The 21,860-nt window shown below is 43.2% G+C and overlaps 2 protein-coding genes across 5 annotated transcripts in view; both read right to left on the reverse strand.

Annotated features, from left to right (window-relative positions):
• Nucleotides 1-5,631, reverse strand: part of STON1 (stonin 1) — a 47,684-nt gene extending 42,053 nt beyond the window's left edge. For 2 of the 3 annotated variants that reach the window (XM_027620875.2, XM_027620873.2), the window contains exon 1: nucleotides 5,546-5,581. The gene's annotated coding sequence lies outside the window, so the exon portion shown is untranslated. Of the gene's footprint in view, nucleotides 1-5,545 lie in introns of all 3 variants that reach the window. The other variant, XM_027620876.2, reaches the window with a different exon arrangement.
• Nucleotides 5,632-11,889: 6,258 nt separating this feature from the next.
• PPP1R21 (protein phosphatase 1 regulatory subunit 21) overlaps nucleotides 11,890-21,860 on the reverse strand; it is a 59,404-nt gene continuing 49,433 nt past the window's right edge. For both annotated transcript variants that reach the window (XM_027620872.1, XM_027620871.1), the window contains 5 exons: nucleotides 19,876-19,908; nucleotides 18,581-18,697; nucleotides 16,299-16,397; nucleotides 15,087-15,215; nucleotides 11,890-12,334 (listed from right to left, as the gene is read on the reverse strand). In XM_027620872.1, the coding sequence (XP_027476673.1) occupies nucleotides 12,305-12,334; nucleotides 15,087-15,215; nucleotides 16,299-16,397; nucleotides 18,581-18,697; nucleotides 19,876-19,908 (408 nt within the window). In that variant the 3' untranslated portion in view covers nucleotides 11,890-12,304. The remainder of the gene's footprint in view (nucleotides 12,335-15,086; nucleotides 15,216-16,298; nucleotides 16,398-18,580; nucleotides 18,698-19,875; nucleotides 19,909-21,860) is intronic.

The following is a 21,860-nucleotide window of genomic DNA, read 5'->3' on the forward strand; positions in this document are numbered from 1 at the left end:
CTTTGCAGATACTGCATGTCTTACAACTTGAAGGTCTGCAGCAACCCTGCATAAAACAAGTCTATCGGCACAATTTTTGCAACAGCATTCACTCACATGTCCTTGTGTCACACTTTCATAATTCTCACAAATATTTCAAATGTTTTCGTTATTATTTTTTTAAGATTTATTCATTTATTTGACAGAGAGAGTGAGGGGAGGGGCAGTGGGAGAGAATTTTCAAGCCGACTCCCCACTGAGCAGGGAGCCAGATGCGGTGCTCAATCCCAGGACCCATGAGATCATGACCTGACCCAAAACCAAGAGTTGCATGTTCAACGGAGCCACCCAGGCACCCCTCAAACTTTTTCATTATTATTATATTTGTTATGGTGATCTGTGATTAGTGATCACTACTCACTGAAAGCTCAGATGATTGTTAGCATTTTTTAGCAATAAAGGATTTCCTTAATTATGGTATGTACATTGTTTTTTTAGATGTAATGGTATTGCATCTTAATAAAGTACAGTAGTATAGTGTAAACATAACATTTTTATGCACTGGGGAGCCACAAAATTCATCTGACTCCCTTTATTGCAATATTCACTTTTTTTTAAGATTATATTTATTTATTTTGAGAGAGAGAGCATGGGGGCAGGGGCAGAAGGAGTAGAGAACCTTAAGCAGACTCCACGCTGAGTGCAGAGCCCAATGCGGGGCTCGATCCCGGAACCCTGAGATCATGACCTGAGCCGAAACCAAGAGTCAGATGCTTAACCGACTGAGCCACCCAGGTGCCCCTGCAATATTCACTTTGCTGCAGTGGTCCAGAACCAAATCTGCAATATCTTTGAGGGGTGCCTATAAAGTCGGTGAGAAAAGTGGGACTAAAGGAAAAGTACAGGCAGAAAATAGAAGATGTCTAATAACATCCTATATACATGCTAGAAGCAGGCCACTAAGTTGGCTATGTGCTTCCTTTGGGCCAAATAAGAAACGGGAAACGGTCAATTAAAGGACTCACAGAATCCACAAGACAAAACAGCCAAGTTGCTCACAAGAACCATTCCTGACCCTGAGACCAGAAAGACCTTTCCCACACAGTTAAGTGGATACAAGATCTGGAACATCTGTCCAAGTATGCTAATTTGAGAAAGAAGTCCTTGACTCTTACATTTTTTTTTCAACAATGCGATTTAGAAGCAGTACCCTTCCAGAATCTCTTCCTTGAAGAACAGAAGAGATAAAGCCTCCTACTTAAGGTGTGTTATTTGAATGACCATGTGTTTTTTTAAAAAAAGCCCAAGCTTCTGGGGATCTTCAGGTATTTTCCAGGAGGAGGATGGCTAAGGTGACCTCTGGGGGCCTGGTTGCTGTGAGGGGACATGGTAGTACAGGATGCGGGCATTTTTTCCCAGACCACCCCTAGAATCACTCAGAAAACACTGAATATTTCCACCTCCACTAAACCAATTCATTTTGCCAATGCATGGGATCACCCACATAGCCAAGCTTCCAAAAAATAGTTTATTATGAGGCATCTGGGTGGCTCAGTCAGTTGTGTCTGCCTTCGGCTCAGGTCATGATCCCAGGATCCTGGGACCAAGCCCCAAGTTAGGCTCTCTGCTCAGCGGGGAGCCTGCTTCTCCCTCTCCCTCCGCTGTTCCCCCTGCTTGTGCTCTCTATGTCAAATAAATAAATGAAATCTTAAAAAAAAATATATCTTATTGTGCTTTCATAGTAATAAGCACAAAGAGGTAATAAGCTGTTCTCTTTCTTTCCTGTTCCATGGTAAATCCTTTACCTATCCACCCTGACATTCCATGTAACACACAGGTAAGTGGGAGCCTGGGAGCTACCCCTGGGTCTTCCTACCCATCACACTCCCCTGACAATGTCAAAAACAATGAAAGCCCATGGGCGCCTGGGTGGCTCAGTTGGTTAAGCGACTGCCTTCAGCTCAGGTCGTGATCCTGGAGTCCCGGGATCGAGTCCCGCGTCGGGCTCCCTGCTCGGCAGGGAGTCTGCTTCTCCCTCTGACCTTCCTCTCTCTCATGCTCTCTACCATTCTCTCTCTCTCTCAATAAATAAATAAAAATCTTTAATTTAAAAAAAATTAAAAAAAAAAAAAAAAAAAAAACAATGAAAGCCCATACTGGCAGAGCTCGGAAGACATTATCTGCCTGATCTACTTTAAAAATACTGCCTTTTACCAGGACTGCCCTAGAACCCCATGGGGTTCCCGGAACTCCAGGCTGCCTCGGAAGCTTCCAATGAATTCGGGATACCTTTTGCGGGTACAGCTGGCTCCCAAGGGAAGGTGAGCGACCTCTGCCTAAGTCTGGAGCAATTCCCAAGGACTTCCAAAGAGAAGTGATAATGAGAGACAGAAGAGATGGAAGCCAGAGACATTTTACAATTAACCAAAATATCAGTTCTTACTAAAGAACAAAATACTTGGCCTTCCCTTTTCTATATATTTTTTCTTATAATTAAAATCATATGAAGAGTACATGGCTGGAAGATGGTAGACAGTATGACTGAGATGTATAGACTTTGGGCACTGACCTGAATTCAAGATCTGATTCTAGCACATAGTGGCTATACAACCCTGGCAAGTTACCCCTCTGATTTTAGTTGCATGAGAATAATAGTTTCATGAGAATAACAGTACTTACCTCACAGAGTTTTAAAATGAAACACCATATGCAAGTGCTTTATACTCAATAAATGTTAACTATTACTACGGCAAAAAATCTGACAAATACTGGCAAGCAGAAAAAAACTCAAAAGCACCTCTAATCTGACCATCCACTTTGATGTGTCTAATTCCAATATTTTCTAGATGTATTTGCAGAGTGAGATTACATTACTTTCTATTTCATAACTTGCTTTTAAAACTTAACACCATACCCAAAGCATGTTCTATGTAATTCAGTATTCTTATACAATATGATTTTGAAAGGCCACTTTTACTTCTTAACAACCCCTGTCCTCCTTCCACTCTGCAGACCCCACACTTCATGTATTTCCAACTCATCTGCCCCTCCAGATGACAAGGGACTAAAGGAAAAGTACAGGCAGAAAATACAAGATGTCTGCTTTTTATTGGCTAACTGGGGATGCAGCTTCTTCTTACCATCCAGACTACCTACTCCTTGGCCTTCACCTTACTAGTAGGCCTGCACTTGGTCGCCATCATGCAGAACAGCCTGTTGGGCTGCACAGCAAACCACCCAGTTCAACAAGATTCCATGAAGCAGCACAAAAGTTAAACGAGGCTGAAAGGCGATTTCTTTCCCAACAGCATAAGGATGACTTCTAGAGCATTAAATACACTATTAAAAATTCTCAGGAAGAGGAAGAGACAAAAGATTTTTATCTGAGTGCATTGTTTTTCTAAGCAACAGGGCCAAACAAGTTCAAAACTTACAGGCTTTCTACTTGAATGAAAGTCAACAACACTTGCTTATCAATGACATTTTGAGACCACCGTAAAACCTAACTCATACTAATGGGAAACTGTCAAACTGAATCAGTGAAGAAAAATGAATTACATCCTTTTAAAACTAAACCCCTTTACTTCCAATGAAAAAACAATTTTTTTTAAGAAATCTTTATCTCCAGGGTGGCCTGGGTGACTCAGTAAGCAGCTGACTTCAGCTCAGGTCAGGATCTCCGGTCCTGGGATGGACCGCCCCCTGGGATGGACCACCCCCTAGTCGGGCTCCATGCTCAGGGGGGAGTCTGCTTGTCCCTCTCCCTCTGCTCCTCCACCACCACCCCCCCGGCCCCCGGTAAATCTTTATTTCCAAATAGTTCAATACCTTGCCCTGTTTTGAAAGGTTGCTCGGCACCTAATACATTTGTTATAACCACGTTGAGTGTTCATATAGAAAACAGGAATGGCTCAAGTTCTTGAGAGGAGCTCTCTCCCTAACGACCATAAAAGTTCAACACCGGCTGTGATCCTGCTCACACAGCTCACTTCTCAGGGAAGCTCTTCCTTCTTAGTCATGGGGACACAAACCTCAACTGGGCTCCCTCCCACCTCTCTCCAGTTCTGAGGGAGCGAGCAGAGGCTTGCCATATGAACCCAGATCTATCCCTTAAACAAAACCAAACAAAAACCCTCCAGATTCCAGACTTGATCTGTCCAGACCCATCTGAGAATTAACGAGCTCCTTTTAGGCACTCAGAGAACTAAGCCTGTCATGGAAACACTGATTCAACCATAATGAGAATCGACATAAAACCACACAAACGAACTAAACATTCTTCCACCCAATCAGAGGCTAAAGCAAGAGCCTCAGGAATAAAATAAGCGAGGCTGTTGGTTTTTGTTTTTGTTTTTCCTTTGTGGTCCTGCTCATTTTAGCCTCTTCCACTGCCTCGACTTTGCAACTGTTTATGAGACCGTGGGAGTGGGGGAGGTGGGAGAGAGATGCGGAACCCGCTAGAGAGAGGGAGAGACAGGCGGAGCGCCCACACCAGGCTGGGGAATGCCAACCAACACTGCGGTTTCGGTCAGGCAAATTACAACTTCTGGCCCGCGGGGGGCCAACAGTCTGTTTGGGGTAGTCTGAAAACAAGCCGATCTGAACTCCCACCTCCCACAACACTTAACTATGGAATGAAGTACTTTCCCAAAGATCAGATTCTGCTCACTATTTTTAGCCAGCATTCTTTTTTTTTCCCTCTCTCTTATTATTTTTTCCTGGATTTTAAATTTTTTCCCGAAATCAGAAAGGCTAATTACGTGAAGTAACATTATTATTGGAAAAAGGAGAGCTGGAAAGGCTAAAAAAAAACCACACACACACAAACACACAAAAAACAAAACTGTCCAACAGAAATAGTAAAATCCTAAGGAGGGATATATTTTAATTTCCCCTTGGACCCACATGGTAGAGTTTGTGAGTCCTGGGGACGCAACACCAAATCCCCGTGAACGTCATTCGTGCAGGAAAAGCTGGGGCAAGTGTGGAGGTCCCTGCGGCTGCGGCCCCTCGTCCTGGGTCATTGCCTGCTAGAGCGGGAGGGGACAGCCGGGATGGAGACACCAGCTGTGGCCGGAGGCTGGGGGACCAGAGCGTCGCCGGGCAAGGGGCAGGGGAGGGGCAGCAGCGCGAAGAGCCGAAGCCGGGAAGGAGGCAGGTGAGAGTCCCGGAGGTGGGGGGGCGGGGGGGATTCAAGTCGGGGAGGCCCGGACCGCGTGCGGGTTTGTACGAGCCCCCGGCCCCCCGCCCTCGGAAGCGTGGCTGGGTTCTTTGCTGTTGAGTTTTCTATCTCTTTAGAGCCGGCCCCAGGTCCCAGAGGCCCCAGGGCCAGGTGCGGAGGGGAAGCCCGGCCGGGGCCCGCCCGGGACACCTCAGGGGGCGACAGGGGCGGAGGGAGGGAGATGGGGCGCCAGCTGACGGCGCCCAGCGAGCCCGGGAGATGCCCGCGACCCGGGGGCCCCCGAGCTCCCCGCCCGCAAACTTTCCCAGCCAAGTGGGGGTGGCCCCACCCCGGAGAGGGGGATCCCCATGCGTCCCCGACTGTCCCCTGGGGCTGGTCACTCACGGGCAGCGCCGCTGGGGCTCCGACTCTGGCCGCCGCCATCCACAGCAGAGGAGGAGCCCGAGGAGGGGGAGGGGGAAGGGGTGGCGGGGAAGGGGGAGGAGGGGGAGGGCCTGGAGCCAGCAGGAGTGGCGGGGCGGGGAGGGGGCGGCTACTCCGCAGAGACTCCCGTCGCCGCTCCACCCCCGCCCCGTTCCCTGCCGGCCCCCCTTCTCCCCTCACTCCCCTTCCCGCCCTGGATACCCCCAGTCTTTCTGGTCTGATTCTCCATTCTCTTCCCTCTGGCGCGTCTCCCTTCCCTTGAGTCTCCGGCCCCCAGGAGGGGGAGAGCATGCTCCCTCCAGCAGAAGTTGGTGGGGAAGGATTTATGTGAGCTGCAATATATGGGTATAGGACACCCCCTTGAAGCAGATGTCTAGGACTCTTGGCAGGTCTGAAGCCAACCTGCACTTTCTGGGCCTTTGTCATCATCTCTGGGTGGTGGGATGGGGGGATGATGGGGGGAGTGTCTCTGTGGTCGTGCTTTCTGCGTCACTTCACTGAGAGGGTTTTTTATTTTGGTTTTCTCTTGTGATTAGGAGAACTAAAAATCATTTTTGAAGCCTCTCCTCAGTGCCTCCTCTTTTCCCTGCAGGTGGGACCAGCCCCAGTCAGGGTAAGATGAAAGGTACAGACAGAACCTCAGTTTCCCCAGTTAGTCAGTGCCTAGGTGGAGGCCACTGGATGGCTTATGAAGGGCCAAGCTGTGAGAACGGGGCAGGAGGTAACTATTGATAGATGCCCCCTGTGTGCTGCCTGCAGAGTACAGAAGAGAAAGGGAGCTGTCCTCCCAGGAGAGGTTAGAGGGTGGCTTCTAGTCCTGACTCCATCACCTGCTAGGAGTTGACTCCAAGCAAGTCCTTTGGCATCTCAGCCTCTTGCACAAGTGGGGCTGTCTCACTGGGAGCCAGTCAGAATGAAAGGAGATCTGCCTGTGCCTTTTATCCTGGAGGGACATCCAACCCCAGGATGGAAAGCTTGGACTGGGTTTGAACAGACTCAGTGGGGAGAAAAGAGGCCATTCCAGGCCCTGGGACTAGTGCTTTGGAGGCCAGCAAGACTGGAAAGCTTAGAGGAGGTGGGAACTGTTTGAATGGGAAGGTGGAACCGGCAGAAAATAGGAAACCCATGAACATTTTTAAGCAAAGGAATATTTTGATCCAGGTGGTGTCCTATTCACTTTTGTGTTCCCAGAACCTGGCATACAGTAGGTACCAGTAAATCCTGTGAACTCAAAATGGCGACTGAAGCATATTGACTGAACAGTCTGAAAGACAAACTATCTGGGAAGAAAGAGCTTGAGCCCAAGGAGAGGAGTTAGAAGGCTCTAGTGAACATGTCAACCTGAAGTGCTATGCCTGGATGGTGGAGAGGATGTGAGGGAATTCCGTTGACACTTCCTTGCCTTTGCATAGCAATGTGATTCTTTTTTTTTTTTTAAGATTTTATTTATTTATTCATGAGAGGCAGAGGGAGAAGCAGGCTCCCTGCTGAGCAGGGAGCCTGACACAGGACTCAATCCCAGGACCCCAATCCCAGGACCCCGGGATCATGACCTGAGCCGAAGGCAGACACTTAACCATCTGAGCCACCCAGGCACCCAATGTGATTCTCTTTTAAATGCTCTTTGGGGTGTAGGCTTGTTTCTGACCTTGGAGGAGTTCCTTGGTGAAATAGAAAAAATACTGTATCCTATTCAACCACCAGCCTGAAACTACGTTCAGAGAGGGCACAGGGGTGCCTGAAGTCACACCGCCAGGATCTATTTAGGATACTTTTATTCTCAGATAAAATTTCTAGTTGTGTTTACGCTTAAAACACCCTCAACGAACAGAAAAAGGGACTGGGTCCTACTCTTTTCCCTTTTTCCTCCAGCCACCATCTCGGTGATGGTCAAGGGTTGAAGAAGGGCAAAAGAGAGAACAGGGAGTGAACTGATGGGCAGCTTTTCAGAGTCTTCTGTGGAACCAGACAGGTGATGGTCCCAAGTCAGCCTTCCGGTAGGGAGCTGAGAGAGGTGCAGAGCAAGAACAAAGGAAGAGGGAAGCAGAGGAAGGGAAGAAAAAGGGGCCTTGACACTGGGCATTCTGGCTGAAGCTCCACATTGAACCTCCTCTGTCCTGTGAGCAAGCCAAGAGGCTTTCTGGGGAGGCCAGCCCATCTCAGGAAATGCCCAGGTAACAGCTTGAGAAAGCACTCATAGAGGAAACAATATACTTGACAAATGGCAATCGTCATTGCATTTAAAGAAAGTTCTGAGTGCACCTTTTTAATTCTGCCATCTTTGAAGAAGTAGTATGGCTTTGAATAGTAGGTTGCCCACCTGGCGAAAGAAATCTCTTTGGAAACTTTGACACGTACAGTCCCATCATTTTCTAAAGACCAAATATAGTTGGTTGAAAACCGCTTATCTTTTACAAGGGACTGTCCCTCCCCTTTCTTTGTGACTCAGTGTTGCCCCAAAGGTGGCCACTTTCTCGCATGCAGATTTCTTTCTTACAACTCCACCACATATTTCCAAAGACTCCTTTCTGGCAATGCCCCTTTGTGTCCAAATCTGGTGGTAAACAGCTCAGCCTGGCCTCAAGAGCTAAACCACGACAGACCTCGGTAGCCCATCTTACTCCACTTCCTGTTCTTTTCCTTGCTCTATAATTAGACTCTCAGACTAACTCATTCTCCTTTTTATTAACAGTTTTTCTTTTCCTGGCAGGCTTCACAGAAATCATTTAAAACTTCCATGCTGTTTAACAAAGGGTCCCCAAAGTGTCTGCAGATATGACCTAGTAGATTAACTTGGAATTCCACAAAACTCATATCAGTTGAAATAGTCAGGATCCATTAATATAAACTCAAACCAGTTTGCAGAAATGCCTGCAGGGGACATGGCTGGGAAAAGTGAGGACTTCAGATTTAGGACAAGTTTAGCCCTAAAAACTTGATAAAAACATTCCTCTCTAAAAACTTTGCAAGTCTCTATTTATATTACAACATTCATTCAAGATAGAGGGAGGGCTTTTGGAAAACTATATTCAAAAAAATATTACCCAGTGGATGGCTTCAACAAAAGTGAAAATGAAATGGGGGGGAAAAATCACCATTTTACCTATATGATGCATCTTGACCCGATGTTTGAAGAACACACGATTTTTAAACAACTTTCTCCATGAGGAAACCTGAATACTCTTTGGATAGAAATTTCCAAAGAGTAATTCCACATCTTCACTGAGAATGTCAATCAAAATCAATGATAGTTATGGGGATAATTTCAGAATGGCCCCAGGCTGGTTATCCTTTATCCTGGGCATGGGATACTCTTAGCTGTGTTTTGAGCAATACAGTTGGCCAGTCCCTTGGCCTGCTTCCTAAAATGTATCCAATTAGTATTTATTGTCCACCACCTGCTACAAAACATTCTGCTAGGTACTGTGGGCAAGTATGGATAAAAGCATGGCTCCTGCCTCTTGGCATCTGTAGCTGCTCAGGGAGATGGCACACAGTATGATGACTGCATGAGGTATGTTGCTAGTTTAACAGAAGAGGTGTTCTGAAGAAATAAAAAGAAAGCTGAAGAGAGGGTGAATATGCCTTAGCATCTGAGCAAGCCCTGAGTGACATTTTGTTCTTTGTTAGTTAACTGAACTGTGTGGTTTCTATTCTTGGACCAACAGTATGTCACCACTCAGCTATTCTACTGGTGTTTAGGGAGCAGTGGGTTCAGATTAAAGCTCCTGGTAAAACAAACACAAAGGTTCCAAGTGGGGGACGTGCCTTTCAAGACCCCTATGCCCACAAACAAGACAAGAGCCCCCAGCCTGTTTCCACCAGGAGTCAATTCTTCTAATCCTCTCCTTAGGAAAACAGTTATTCTGATGCTTAATAGCCTTTTCTTTCAAAGATTTAGGAGAGCTATCATGGGTTTTCCTGCTCTAATGCTTTGATTGCCAGTTAATATCCTAATTTGGAGCTAATTACTAAACTGCTTAAAAATTTAAGGCACAGGCAACCATCTACTGACAAGCTTTCCATTTATCACCACTGTGGCCGAGGACATGGCCCTTAGCCGAGAACAGAAGCTTCCTCCGCTATCACAGAACAGACACCTCCTCGTCAGGGTGGCTCTGCCAGATGGTTTCTTAGCCATCACCAACCAAGTTGCTCTCTTCATATGTTAAAGCTACAGAGGAGTTTGAAAGCTTTTAAGAGCTGGAAGTAACTTCCAGGTTTAATGCTGCATAAAACAAAACTATAAACCGTACATTTTTCTGTCTGCGGATTTTTATTATAAAGAAGGCTTTAATTCATAGTCCTGTGGAAAGAATTTTTTTGCTGTCTGTTTTGCTGGCTTTCTTAGCTAACTGGCTCCTCATTTTACTTATTTTTTCTCACATTTTTGTTCAGAAATAGTGTGGCTGCGTTTTTGTTTTGATTTAATGGATAATGAATTTAGAAAGTGGTCAAGTTATTGAAAGTATCTGTTAGTTTAACTTATGATAGACTTAGTTTCTTACCAAAAGCAATGGAGAATCCAGTTTTATCAGCTTGAAAGGTGAACAGTATTGCTTACAACAGCATAACGAGGGGTGGTGTTTAAAATCATAGAACAAGACACATACTGTTCATCAGTTTCTCAAGTTGTGCCTGGGGAGTCTTATCCTAGCAAGGGCTGCTCAGGTGAACAGTGCCCCCTCGAGTTGTGCTACAGGCTAACCACTACCCCCATCCTACTAAAGAGTCTTTTTTTCTTCACTTGGAATTTCATATAATCCCAATTTTGATTAAAAACGTACATCTTTATATATGCCTGAAAAAAAGAGTAGGGATAAACAAAAATGTTAATGGCTGAATCTCTAATGAAATGTATGCTCTTGATACATCTTTTCCTCATTTTCCAAATTTTCAACAGTGAGCATGTAGTACATCATCAGGAAAAAGTAGGACATGTCATTTCAGTAAGTTCTGAAAACTCCACCTTCCGCAGGAAGCAATGCATGATTAAATACTTTTTTCCTTTTTTTTTTTCCATTTTAGTTTCACTCCCACGTGGGCTTCAGGCAACTATCTAAGTCCCGATTCTGTACCTAGACTAGAATCACCTCTCACTTTGCACTTTCCATGCCCTAAGAGGCCTAGACAGAAGAGACAAGTCTTTTGAGAGTTGGGTTGCAGTGGTAAGTAGAGGGATAAGGCAGTCACCAGAAGGACTTCTCTGTCCCAAACCCTCCAAAGGAGGCATAGAAACAGACTAGAAATGCCACAAGGACTGTCACAGAACACTGAGGGCCAGACAGGAGCTGGAAAGCCTAAGTTTATGAGGGAGCTAATCAGAATGGTCATTTGCTCTTTTCCCCACAGTGCTTGGGGGCCTAGACTCAGCTGCAGTGAAGACAGCTGGTCCAACTGTTAGAGAACTGGAAATGAGCAGGTCACGAAAACAGAAAGGGCTAAGGGGCCAAGCCCGGACAGGCCGAGCAGAATGGGACTGAGTTGCTTCACTCAGAGGTCCCCAAGGCAGGATCCCAACACTGTCATGACTATGAGGACTGGGTCTCTCTCTACACCAGGCAGGAGAGGCCAAAGAGTTGGCCTTTGTGCTGAGCACAGAGGGAAGCTGGTAATGAGCTCTCAGGCAGAGCAGAATAAAGCATTTTGGAGGGTGACTAGCAACTGGCTAGCGAGGAGGTTCAAAGGAGATGCAGCAGGTACGGAGGTGGGGAGAAGGGGTTTTAGGAACACCTGAGCAAATCTGGGGGACTCGAACATGGGGTGGAATGGGCCGGTACAAGCAGCTGGAAGAAAGGAGCAATATATTTAGGGAATGCTGGGAGAGACACCCCTGAGGTTGACACTGAAATGATACAATGTTGATGAACTAAACCAAGGGGAGCCTGAAGTATGGCTGCAGGTACTTGTTAAGGCAAAACTCAAAGCCTTAATAAAGGATTGGCCAGACAACTGTGACAATCTGGGGAATTAGAAAGGTCATATCTAAGTCCATTGGGATTTTGTAACTTTTATAAAACATACTTTAATAGGTTTCAGTTTCCCTTATCAAATTTTCATAGCCTGAAAGTTTGACAGAAGTATGAATTTATTGACATCAATTTCCTTAAGCTATTATTCCAACACAGAGAAGGTACTGAAGAGCTGAAGACAATGATAATAAACCCACAAGATCTGAAGTTAAGTCTGCAAGACCCACCCCCTCTGAGAGAGAGAGAGAAAGAGAGAAAGAGAGAGAATATGAGTAAGTCTTCAAAAAGAATCTGGAGACTGCTTCCAATTATAGCAAGAAGTCATGACAGTTGGACAATTTTAAGCATTTTATCCAGAAACATAGATCTATTTCATAGATACCAAATCGATTACCATATAATTGAGTTTGAAAATATACAAAATATCTGTTGTTCTTACATACTGAAATTAAAACCTAATTTTAAAAAGTGCACAGTAAAAACAGCATAAGGAAACCTACAATATCCATGGTACACGTATTGTTCTCCATTTTACTGTCAACATTAAATTCTGTATTTGCCTTACTGGTTACAAATATATTTTAAATGTTTCAAGGCCATTTACAACACTGACTAGTTTACCAAGTCCAACAACACCCCAGCTTCCTGAAGGCGGCCAGCACTGGACACTGGACGAGGGGTCTGGGTCCTGTAGCTCCGTGCAATGGTAGCAGCTTTGGAAAGAAGTCGCCAACCATCTATGTGTAAACTATCGACTCTTGTTCTTTTTAGAATTTCCCTGTGCAAAGAAAAATATCAACAATAAGAACACAAACATCTAGAAAAATAACTCCTAGTTTTATAGCCCAAGCTGTCTGGAAGGCCATACTTCTCTTTGGAAAATTTTAGCTTCCAAGAGGAAGAACAGCTGATAACCTTGCGTCGCTAAGTGTCGCTAACTTTTAATCAAAAATAGTTTGTTACTTTTAACTCCCCCACTCTCTATTTCCATGGACCCTATCCCCCCTGAGGACTGAGGATCAGCAACAAAGGAAGAAAACAAAGCTACCCAGGATTTATCAAACCTCAAATATTCATTTTGTTCCAAAGACAGAAGTTTATTGATTTCAGACACTGAATAAAAATTTTTAGCCTACACAGATTTCCTTTGTTGCTTAACAAATACCTTCAAAAGAGGTCTTAATAGATACTAATTTTGAATATGTGCCAACTAACACCCCAATGGCAGTGATCTGAAAAAGGAAGCTCAGATACTGGCTGAAAATGAGCCAAGGGCAGATGTCTTAACTCATTTCCAGTCCCCCCACATATGGAGATTTGGACTTTCCAGTTTTATGTAACTTCTCTTCTTTCTGGAGAAGTTCACTTTTTAAGAAAACATTGTAACTCGATTCCTATACTTAACTGTTAGGTACAAATACATTTTTGTCATGTGTGTGGTTAATGCTTGCAGAACACAAGCATTAATAACAAGATGATAGCCAACAAATGGTTCCAAGATGTTTACTTGGCATCCAACAGAGACCATGTCAACTCTGCCATAAGATGATGCTCCAACAATCTAAATTACTAACTAACTGGACAGGGGAGGGCGAAAAATACAGGGATGATGGAATGATCATAAAAAAGTTAACAGAAGGGCGCCTGGGTGGCTCAGTCGTTAAGCATCTGCCCTGGGTTCAGGTCATGATCCCAGGATCCTGGGACTGAGCCCTGCATCGGGCTCCCTGCTCAGTGGGAAGCCTGCTTCTCCCTCTCCCACTCCCCCTGCTTGTGTTCCCTCTCTTGCTGTGTCTCTCCCTGTCAAATAAACAAATGGAATCTTTAAAAAATATAAATAAATAAATAAATAAATAAATAAATAAAAAGGTTAACAGAATAAACGAGCTCTGTGTTTTATTAATGACAGATATTTTAAGGACTAGATTACAAAGTTCTGAGAGGACCTGAAAATTCCCTAACTTCTAAAGTAGCTGCAATACAACTTCCTTCAGAACAATGAACTTTGCTGGACTCTGCACTAACTCTTCTCAATTCAAAACCAAATGCCAGGGCGCCTGGGTGGTTCAGTTGTTAAGCGTCTGCCTCCAGCTCAGGTCATGATCCCAGGGTCCTGGGATCGAGCTCCACATCGGGCTCCCTGCTCTGCAGGAAGCCTGCTTCTCCCTCTCTCACTCCCCCTGCTTGTGTTCCCTCTCTCTCTGTCAAATAAATAAAATCTTTAAAAAAAAAAAAAAAAAGGCTTCTGCAGCTCTAGAATCGGAAAAGCTTCCCTAAAATCATTGCTACTTCTTTCCAAATGTCAGGCAGTAAACCAGGCTTTCTCCTAATATTCAAACTAATGTACGTGCTTTCTACCATGACGAGGAACATAACCTGTGAACTAGCTGTTGTCCTGCTGGGACATCAAGAAAAAGGCCAAAGAGTTCCAGGAGGCAAGATTCAAGAGGACCGACCCCCACACTCATCACCTCCAAGCTCGTTTCCTGAAGCACAAGTAACTGGAGAACCATAATCAAAACCACACTGTCTGGCTATAATCATTACAAAATGCCCCAGGAAAGTATCACAGATGCTCTCCTGCTCTCTCCAAAGTAGCCAGAGGCAGATCAATAACCTGAAACTACACGGGAAAACAATATTACATAATGCGGGTTCCAATGCACTCACGTGACAGACCTTCCAAGGAGACACCAACTGAGCAGAATGCGGCCCTCACCGCCACTAACTGATGCTAAAATCAAGCTATAGTGTGTTCATCTCTATTTCCTCTCCAGTGCCAGCACATAGAAGGAACTCAATACATGGCTGCTAGGTCAATGAGAAGCAACAGCAGATTTCCAAGAGCACAGGTTAGAGACTGGCAGTGGTACATACTGTCTGAGTTACAAAATGTGCAAAGCATCTGAGATGATGTATGAAACCAAGTTCCTGGCTTCCTGAAGCCTACCTTTCCTGGTAAAAGAGCATATATATTATGTTACAACAACAGACATGGCATATGCAGATATACACTTCAACATACAGGTACTACCAATATCTACTGACCCCAGCCTAGACAAGCAGTGGCTTTATGGGAAATGAAATCAAAAGAAATTTCTGGAAAAGGACAAGATGTTCCTAGGTTATATGGATGTGTATGAAAATAAATCTGCTAAAGAAGGTGATTCTTCAACAGCACCATTTTAGACTCCTATATATATATATATATAAAAAAAAAGAATAGCCATCATAACCTCCCTAAAAGTCCCCCTAAATGACAAAACAGTAGCAGAAATGCCAAAAGTGCCAAAAATCAAAGGACATAGTATTAGGCCTTAAAGGTCAGACCTTCTCTCAACTTACAACTCAAAGAAACTGAATTTTACTTTTGGATAAAAAGACAAATGATATGAAGAAAAATCATTTAAAAACACTTTAAATCTCTTAACCTTTGCTCCTGAAATGCACAGCAATGAAATATCTTATATTAAATACATTACATATTAAATATTATATTGCAGAGAGACTCCCTCCCTCTCCTCCCCTACCTTACTGGACATCTTCAGTGTGTCAATCTCTTCTCTCTGTTTAGATAATGTCTCGTTCATGCTGCATAGGTGGTCACTCATCATACTTAACTGATCCTCATAACTCCTCTTGGTAGTTGTCAGCTCATCCTAAATGGCAAAGGAACAGAGGGAAAAAAAGAAAAATCAAAACCCCACTAGTCACACCACTCCAAAGCTTTTTTAATTTATAGAAGGAATTTCAGAAAAGCAACCTATCAAGATGGCCTATCTGATCAATTAACGTGAAGGACAAGCCACAGGCCTAATAACAGAACAAAATTAAAACATATGGGGGGGAAGGTTTTCTTTTCAGCCTGCAAAATATGTTCTGAATCTCTTTGCAAAAAGACTGTCCTTCTACATCAGGTATAAAACTGTCACAAAAAAGGGCTACATTATCTTTCCAAATCCCTTTGGGTTTTCCAGAGCCTTTGGTGAGGTGGGCAGGTCTGTCTCTGGCACATTCCCACCAGCCCAGTACCTGCTGGCTCAAGGCCCTCAGCCCTCAGGGCAGGACCCTCCCCAGGAGAAGCACCTTTGTCTGGCTTCCCATCTCTCTGCTCTCTCCAGCCCCTTATAATCTAATCCTGTGCTCCTAGCTAATCTGATAAACTAATCTGAAACTAGGAGGAAGCAGGTGTTACTGTGCTAATGTGTTTTTTCTCCACCTGTATCATGTTTATATTTAATAGAGGCTTTCTGGAAACAAGGCTTTGAAACAAAGCAGTGAGTAAGGAAGATTATTTTGCTGCCCTAGCTTTCAGTTTAGGCCAGTTTTATGAAACAGTGAAGAGAAGGAACAGAGTCATGTGAACAGAACAAGCGTCCAGCCCACCATGACAGGGATTAGCGAGGAGGGGGGTGGGGGGGATATAAGTATCATTTAAGGAAATGCTGACTACAAAGCTCTTGAAAGTAGAATCAAGTCAGAGAAACAAGGCATATAGGACTTTTTGCCTCACATAAGTAAGATATTACTTTAAAATGAGTTAGAAATAAACTGGTTGGAAAAATGTATGTCTAGAGGGCAAACGCCTATTACTTAAAAATGAATTAGAAATAAAGTGGTTGGAAAAATGTATGTCTAGAGGGCGAACGCCACTACTTTGGAAAGGAAATGCTGACCCTGCTGCCCCAGAACTTCCAGAGAAAACCATATGAACCCCGTGCAGGGAGCACTTTTGAACCCACCTGAAGTCTGCTGATGCTCTGACCCGCTACTTTCATCTCTTCTGTCAGTGCCTCTTTAGACTTTTCAGCCAAGGCCAGTCTCTTCGAGAGCGCTCGGCACTGTGAAATCAGAAAACATCCCATGACCTCAGAGGGCATTTCCCCAAACCAAATTCACTTCAGGCCTGTACCATACGCTGGAGTACACATAAGATGTGGTCCCCCTCTCATCACTTTAATAAGGAAAAAAGTCTACCAACCCAAGCTCGTCAAGGTTTCTCCTAGCTCTAGCCTGATAACCAGTAGTTACAAACAACTTAAGAAGTTTTTCTGTTGTTTTGGTTTGTTTTTTTTTTAAGATCTAATTTTTAAGTAATCTCTACATCCAACGTGGGGCTTGAACTCACAACCGCAAGATCAAGAGTGGCACATACTACTGACTGAGCCTGCCAGGCATGCCCCTTAAGAAGTTTTTATATATTTACCCAGGATTCATTTATACTCACACTGGATAAGAACAGAAGTGGTTATTTCTAAAGTTATCAATAGCATCTGACCATGCAAGATGAATCCTAAGGCACTTTTCTTGTGTTTTAAATCCTCTATTAGAGACCACAGTTACAGAACAATAAAAGCTTTACAGCCCCAGGCTACAGATTAGGCTCAATCTACGGGAGGACGAAGTGAGTGCAGGAATGCAAAGATCCCAGCTGCTTTCTTTGGGGTTCTACCAAAGCTAGGCTATCCAGAGACACAGCTGATCAAGAAGAGAAAGAAAAATTCTGTTTCTCACTATTCAAAGACAGTGTGCCATTAAAAGGCTTGCTACACTTTCTGATAAGGCCAGGCGACTGACAAGGAGGATCTGTCGAGACACATCTGAATCTGTGTCGACATCGGACACTCAGACTAACCATTCCAGTAAAGTCATATGGAGGGGGTCACCACTTCCTGTTTATAAACAAGGAAAAACTAGGACAATGTAGAAATTCTTGTAGCACATTGTGCTGAAGACATTTACCAAGACAAGCAAATCCCTTGGAAATAAAAGAGCCTCAGATATTCCCCAGCTACTCATTCCTTTCCTCACAAGAGAATTTCAGGAAAGTTCTGCCAGTCAAATCAACCACCATCTATTAACCAAACATCTACTATGTGCTCAGCACCACCCCTGAAACAGAGGGAGACAGTTTTGCAAGGTATGGGTCTTCAGGGCGATGGCAATCAAGTCTGAGATGCTACCTAAGAAGGCAGTTAGGGACCCAGACAAGGACACACTTCTCAGGCTCAGAAGCTCAGCCCTGAGGTCACACTGGAGGATTTTCTACAGCGCAACCAGCTGTTACCAAACAGGGAGGTACTGGCGGCTGGTGAGCAACACGGAGCTAGACACATCATTTATTTCAGCAGGGAAGAAGCAGCAAAGCCCCTCTCCACTTTGAGCAACCGGCCTCCCATCAACCTATCCATCTCCACAGTACAAGAGAAAAATCATACAGTCCCAATAAAGGGTGCTGTCTTTTCTTTCTCAAGTTCTTTAACAACTTAAAGCATCATAATTCTCCGTCTGCCATCTGTAACTGACCTTTGAAAGTTTTAAATCAGATACCTTACAGGTATTCTTATATGTTGAGCGACAGCCATTCTATCTTATCATTTGTCTTGTACTCTGATTTCTGTACTTTCTTCCTTCATTTTCTCCCTTGTAATTAATAAACTGTGTATGATTTTATTGAGTATCTTGCATAGTGTTTTTCTAATTCTCCTAAGAAAATAAACTATTTGGTTAAGGAAGAAGAAAATGTAACAAAAAGTAAGATTATATAACAAAGGCTTAAAACATTTAACATTTTTCATTTCATCATTTATAGGGCCTCATTTCTACAACTTGTCACTTACAAATTAGAGTATTAAAAAAAAGAAGAAGAGCCAGGCATATTTTGCTTTTTAATTTCTTTGCATGAAAATTCCTTGACTTGTGAATGTCTGTCTGCCTGTAATTCTCTAAAACAAGTAATCACTAATAATAATGCTCCAAACATCTGTGATGTGACCATAGGAAAGGCGACCTAGAAGTCTCTCAACTATCTTTTGGTAACCTGGAAATGACAAATCAGTCCTATATTTATTGAAATGAAGATTTTTGATTGGATATAGGCCAATCAATATGAACTCCAACCAAATTCACATGGATGCACAGACACAGACATCTCTCTTCCAGTGAACAGCAGGGGACCTGGATGGTGACCTAATTCCTGCCCGGACTGGGAAAAGCCACCAAATCGAATTCCCTCTCCACTCACCTCAGCATAAAAGTGCACTGACTTACTGTCAGCCAGCTGTAGTTGAGAAGTCAGCTCCACTATCCTGGCCATGTAGTGATTTTTAATTAAGTCTTCACGAGATTCCACATCTGGAAGCTAAACAGAGCACACAGAACTAAGTAAATAAATGCCAGTGAAATGAAGCAGTTCTAGAAAAGATGACCATCACTCTAGAAGAAGGAAAAAAGACAACATTTTGTACATTTTCATGTGAAATCTGATGGGGAATCATAGCTTCCCTACCCCCCAAAGAAACTTCAGACAAACCAGGTAAATGTATATTCCAAATTTCTCTTATTCAGCATCTTGCCCATGTCAGAACAAGGTTGTGGCTTCAAAAGAACAGAGCAGAAGTCAAGTACCGGGAGGCCCACCACCTCTGGGGCCATGTCCCTCCATCCACTTTGATAAGCCACAAACCTGGCCTTCAAAATCCCATCCATCGGATACCTGCATCCTCCACTCAGTCAGAGAAGGCACGGGACAGGGAGCATTTACTGAAACCCCTAAAAGCCGAACATTCTTTTTTCCCCCCAAATTATCTTAAGACCGTTCTAAGGCTCTTAAACACACTAACCAATTATACAATTTCTATAATGAACAGTTTACAGCCCTTGTCTCAGACCAATGTTTCTTCTAGTTACTCTAGCAATGGTATGCTATGGAGTTTAATTTAAAAATATATATAGAAGTTAAAGATTACCTAAAGTAAAAGGCCAATAAGGAAATCAAAGAGTTTACCAACCTACTGGAACTGTGTTTACCAGCTTGTCACACTGAGTGGAAAGCTGAAGAACTTCAGTGTTCCTTGAGTGGTTATTTATAAAGTTACATTTTAAAATATTTCCAAACTCAAAAGCCCAATCTGACCTGGGTTTGCTCACTTGAGGGGTGGGAAGAACTCACAAGCACACTGTTGGTCAAGGCCCTGAAAAGCCCTGTTCCCCAGCCTGCCCACTGGGAGGGCTGACGCCTCCAGCCTCATGCAGGATGCCAGCCAAGCTGCTGGCCAGGCTCCCACCACACCTTGTCAAACTGCCAAGCCAAGTCATTCAATGAGGCGATTGCAAAAACAGGCTATAATTTGTTGGTGACAGTTAAAGTAGAACCAGAAAGAAAAGCAACATGGATCCATGGATGGAGGAGAAAAACACTGGCTCCACATTTGCTAGAAATGTCAGAAAACAATTTGACAAGGCTGACTTCTGCAGGACTTTGTGAATAAACACACAGCCAAATATTTACAAACAAACGTGAAGCCAAGCACACTTTACCTCATTGTCAGATGTCCTGGTTAAAATCCCAATCTAGAACACAAGAGAAAAAAAAGCTTGTTTAGAACAGACTGTTTTCACTTCCAACACAATAGCTGCAACACTAATATTTTCTCTTCTCAGTTCACACTGTGTTTAAGTGCACTGAGTGCAGACCTAGAAAGACCACCTGTCTGGTCTTCTACCTATACCAGGAAGCTGTACCTACAGGGAGCTAACTGCGTTCCCTACTTCAGTCATGAGGCAGGAGTGGATAACGGTCACTATTTCCTATCAAAATGCTGTAGTTCTTTTCACTGAAACCCAAAACCTGCCTGGGAAGAGAGAGAGGAAGAACAGCTTTGACTCATCTTCTCATTTCTATGCCTATTTCCAAAGCAGTAGCCAAGGAGGGGTAAAGACAGTTTTATGGTGACCATAACAACTGAACATTCCAAACAGAAAACACAAATAACACTCTGTTGAAAGTTCAAAAGGAGAAAGAAGAAATGTATGTTTTGATACAATATTATGACATTAGTAAGTATTCACACTTCAGATTTAAATTAATGAAAAATAAAATGTACTGCCAAGTTTTGTTTAAAGCTTGCTTTTGTGGATTAAGATTTCAAAAACAGAGAGTCATGAATAATGATTTCAGGTTACTGTCCAAGATGGAAAGGCATGTGCTTGGGCATAGTAACTTAAGGAAACATAGAAACTCCGTTTCAGTGGATTCTGATACTCTCACAGATGACACCCAATAAACAGTTTTCACAGATTCTAAATCATCCCCTCAGGAGTAGTACTCTGAACAGTGAACTGTCTATCAGCTGAGTGTATGCTAATGGACGTCATGCCCACCTAGCAGTAAAAAGGATCGTTTATAAGACTTTTTTTTTAAAAGAACCATAATTTCCTACTCACTGAAGCAGAAGTAGCAATTAGTCTTTCTCTTTTAGTTAAAAACTGTCTATGGTAACACGCCAACCATTTAATTTTATGTATTTAAATACGACTACATTTGGCAAAAGAAACTCCTGAGTGAGCATCTATATTCTGCCTCCCCACCCTTACCCCCCGACTCCCAGGTTACGATTTGAGAATGTGTTACAGCACACAGACCCACAAAGGAAAGGTATTATATAAATGGAAGGAAAACTTAATGCACATAATTTCAACATTTTCTCATATGATGCTAATGGGAGTGTAAACTGATACAGCCTTTTTAGAAAACAATTTGGCATTAAAAGGTCAAGAAACTCTAAAACATACACGCCTTTTGACCTAGTAAACTCTAACCCTGAGATTTACATCCCAAAGACATCACCGAAGACGGAGAAAAAAACCTAATGCATAAAAGGAGATGGTATTTAAAATAGTAAAAATTACAACCAATGTCCACTTACAGGCAAACTAAGGTATATTTCATGTAGAATTACTATGCAATCAACAACTAAGTTCATACAGATTTCTGATAATATGATAAATGTTTGTGTATTCACATTACCCTAAAAGGTTTGAAAATTTTATATAGCACAATATCAACCATGTGTGAAATTCTGCAGGAAAATGTTAACGGTAGTTGCTTGGGTATTCAGGAGCATGTCAACTTTTTTCTTCTTTTACGCTTCTGTAGTTTTTAATTATCTACAGTGTACATGTACTCTCTTTATACATAAAACATATATTTAAAATTCTACGAGTGCTTTTTAATTCCAGCAAGAACCAGAAATTTGTATTATTCTGTGCTTTTCCTTTCCTGAGGTTACTGCCATCTTTTATTACGATAAATTGGCAGGTGGCTGAAAGCTCAAATTACACTATTAGGTATTTTAATGACAAATACTATGCATTCAACTATTGAAGTGCCATAGGGTTGGAAATAATGTTTCTATATGATGTTAACTTTTTCAGTCCCAAGGTGCTTGAACCAAACTCATCTTCTGGGGGCTTGTAAGATGAGCTTCTGTCAGTCGGTTAATTTTACAATGGGCACAGACTTG

The sequence above is a fragment of the Zalophus californianus genome, chromosome 8 (assembly GCF_009762305.2).
Source record: "Zalophus californianus isolate mZalCal1 chromosome 8, mZalCal1.pri.v2, whole genome shotgun sequence".
NCBI lineage: Eukaryota > Metazoa > Chordata > Mammalia > Carnivora > Otariidae > Zalophus > Zalophus californianus.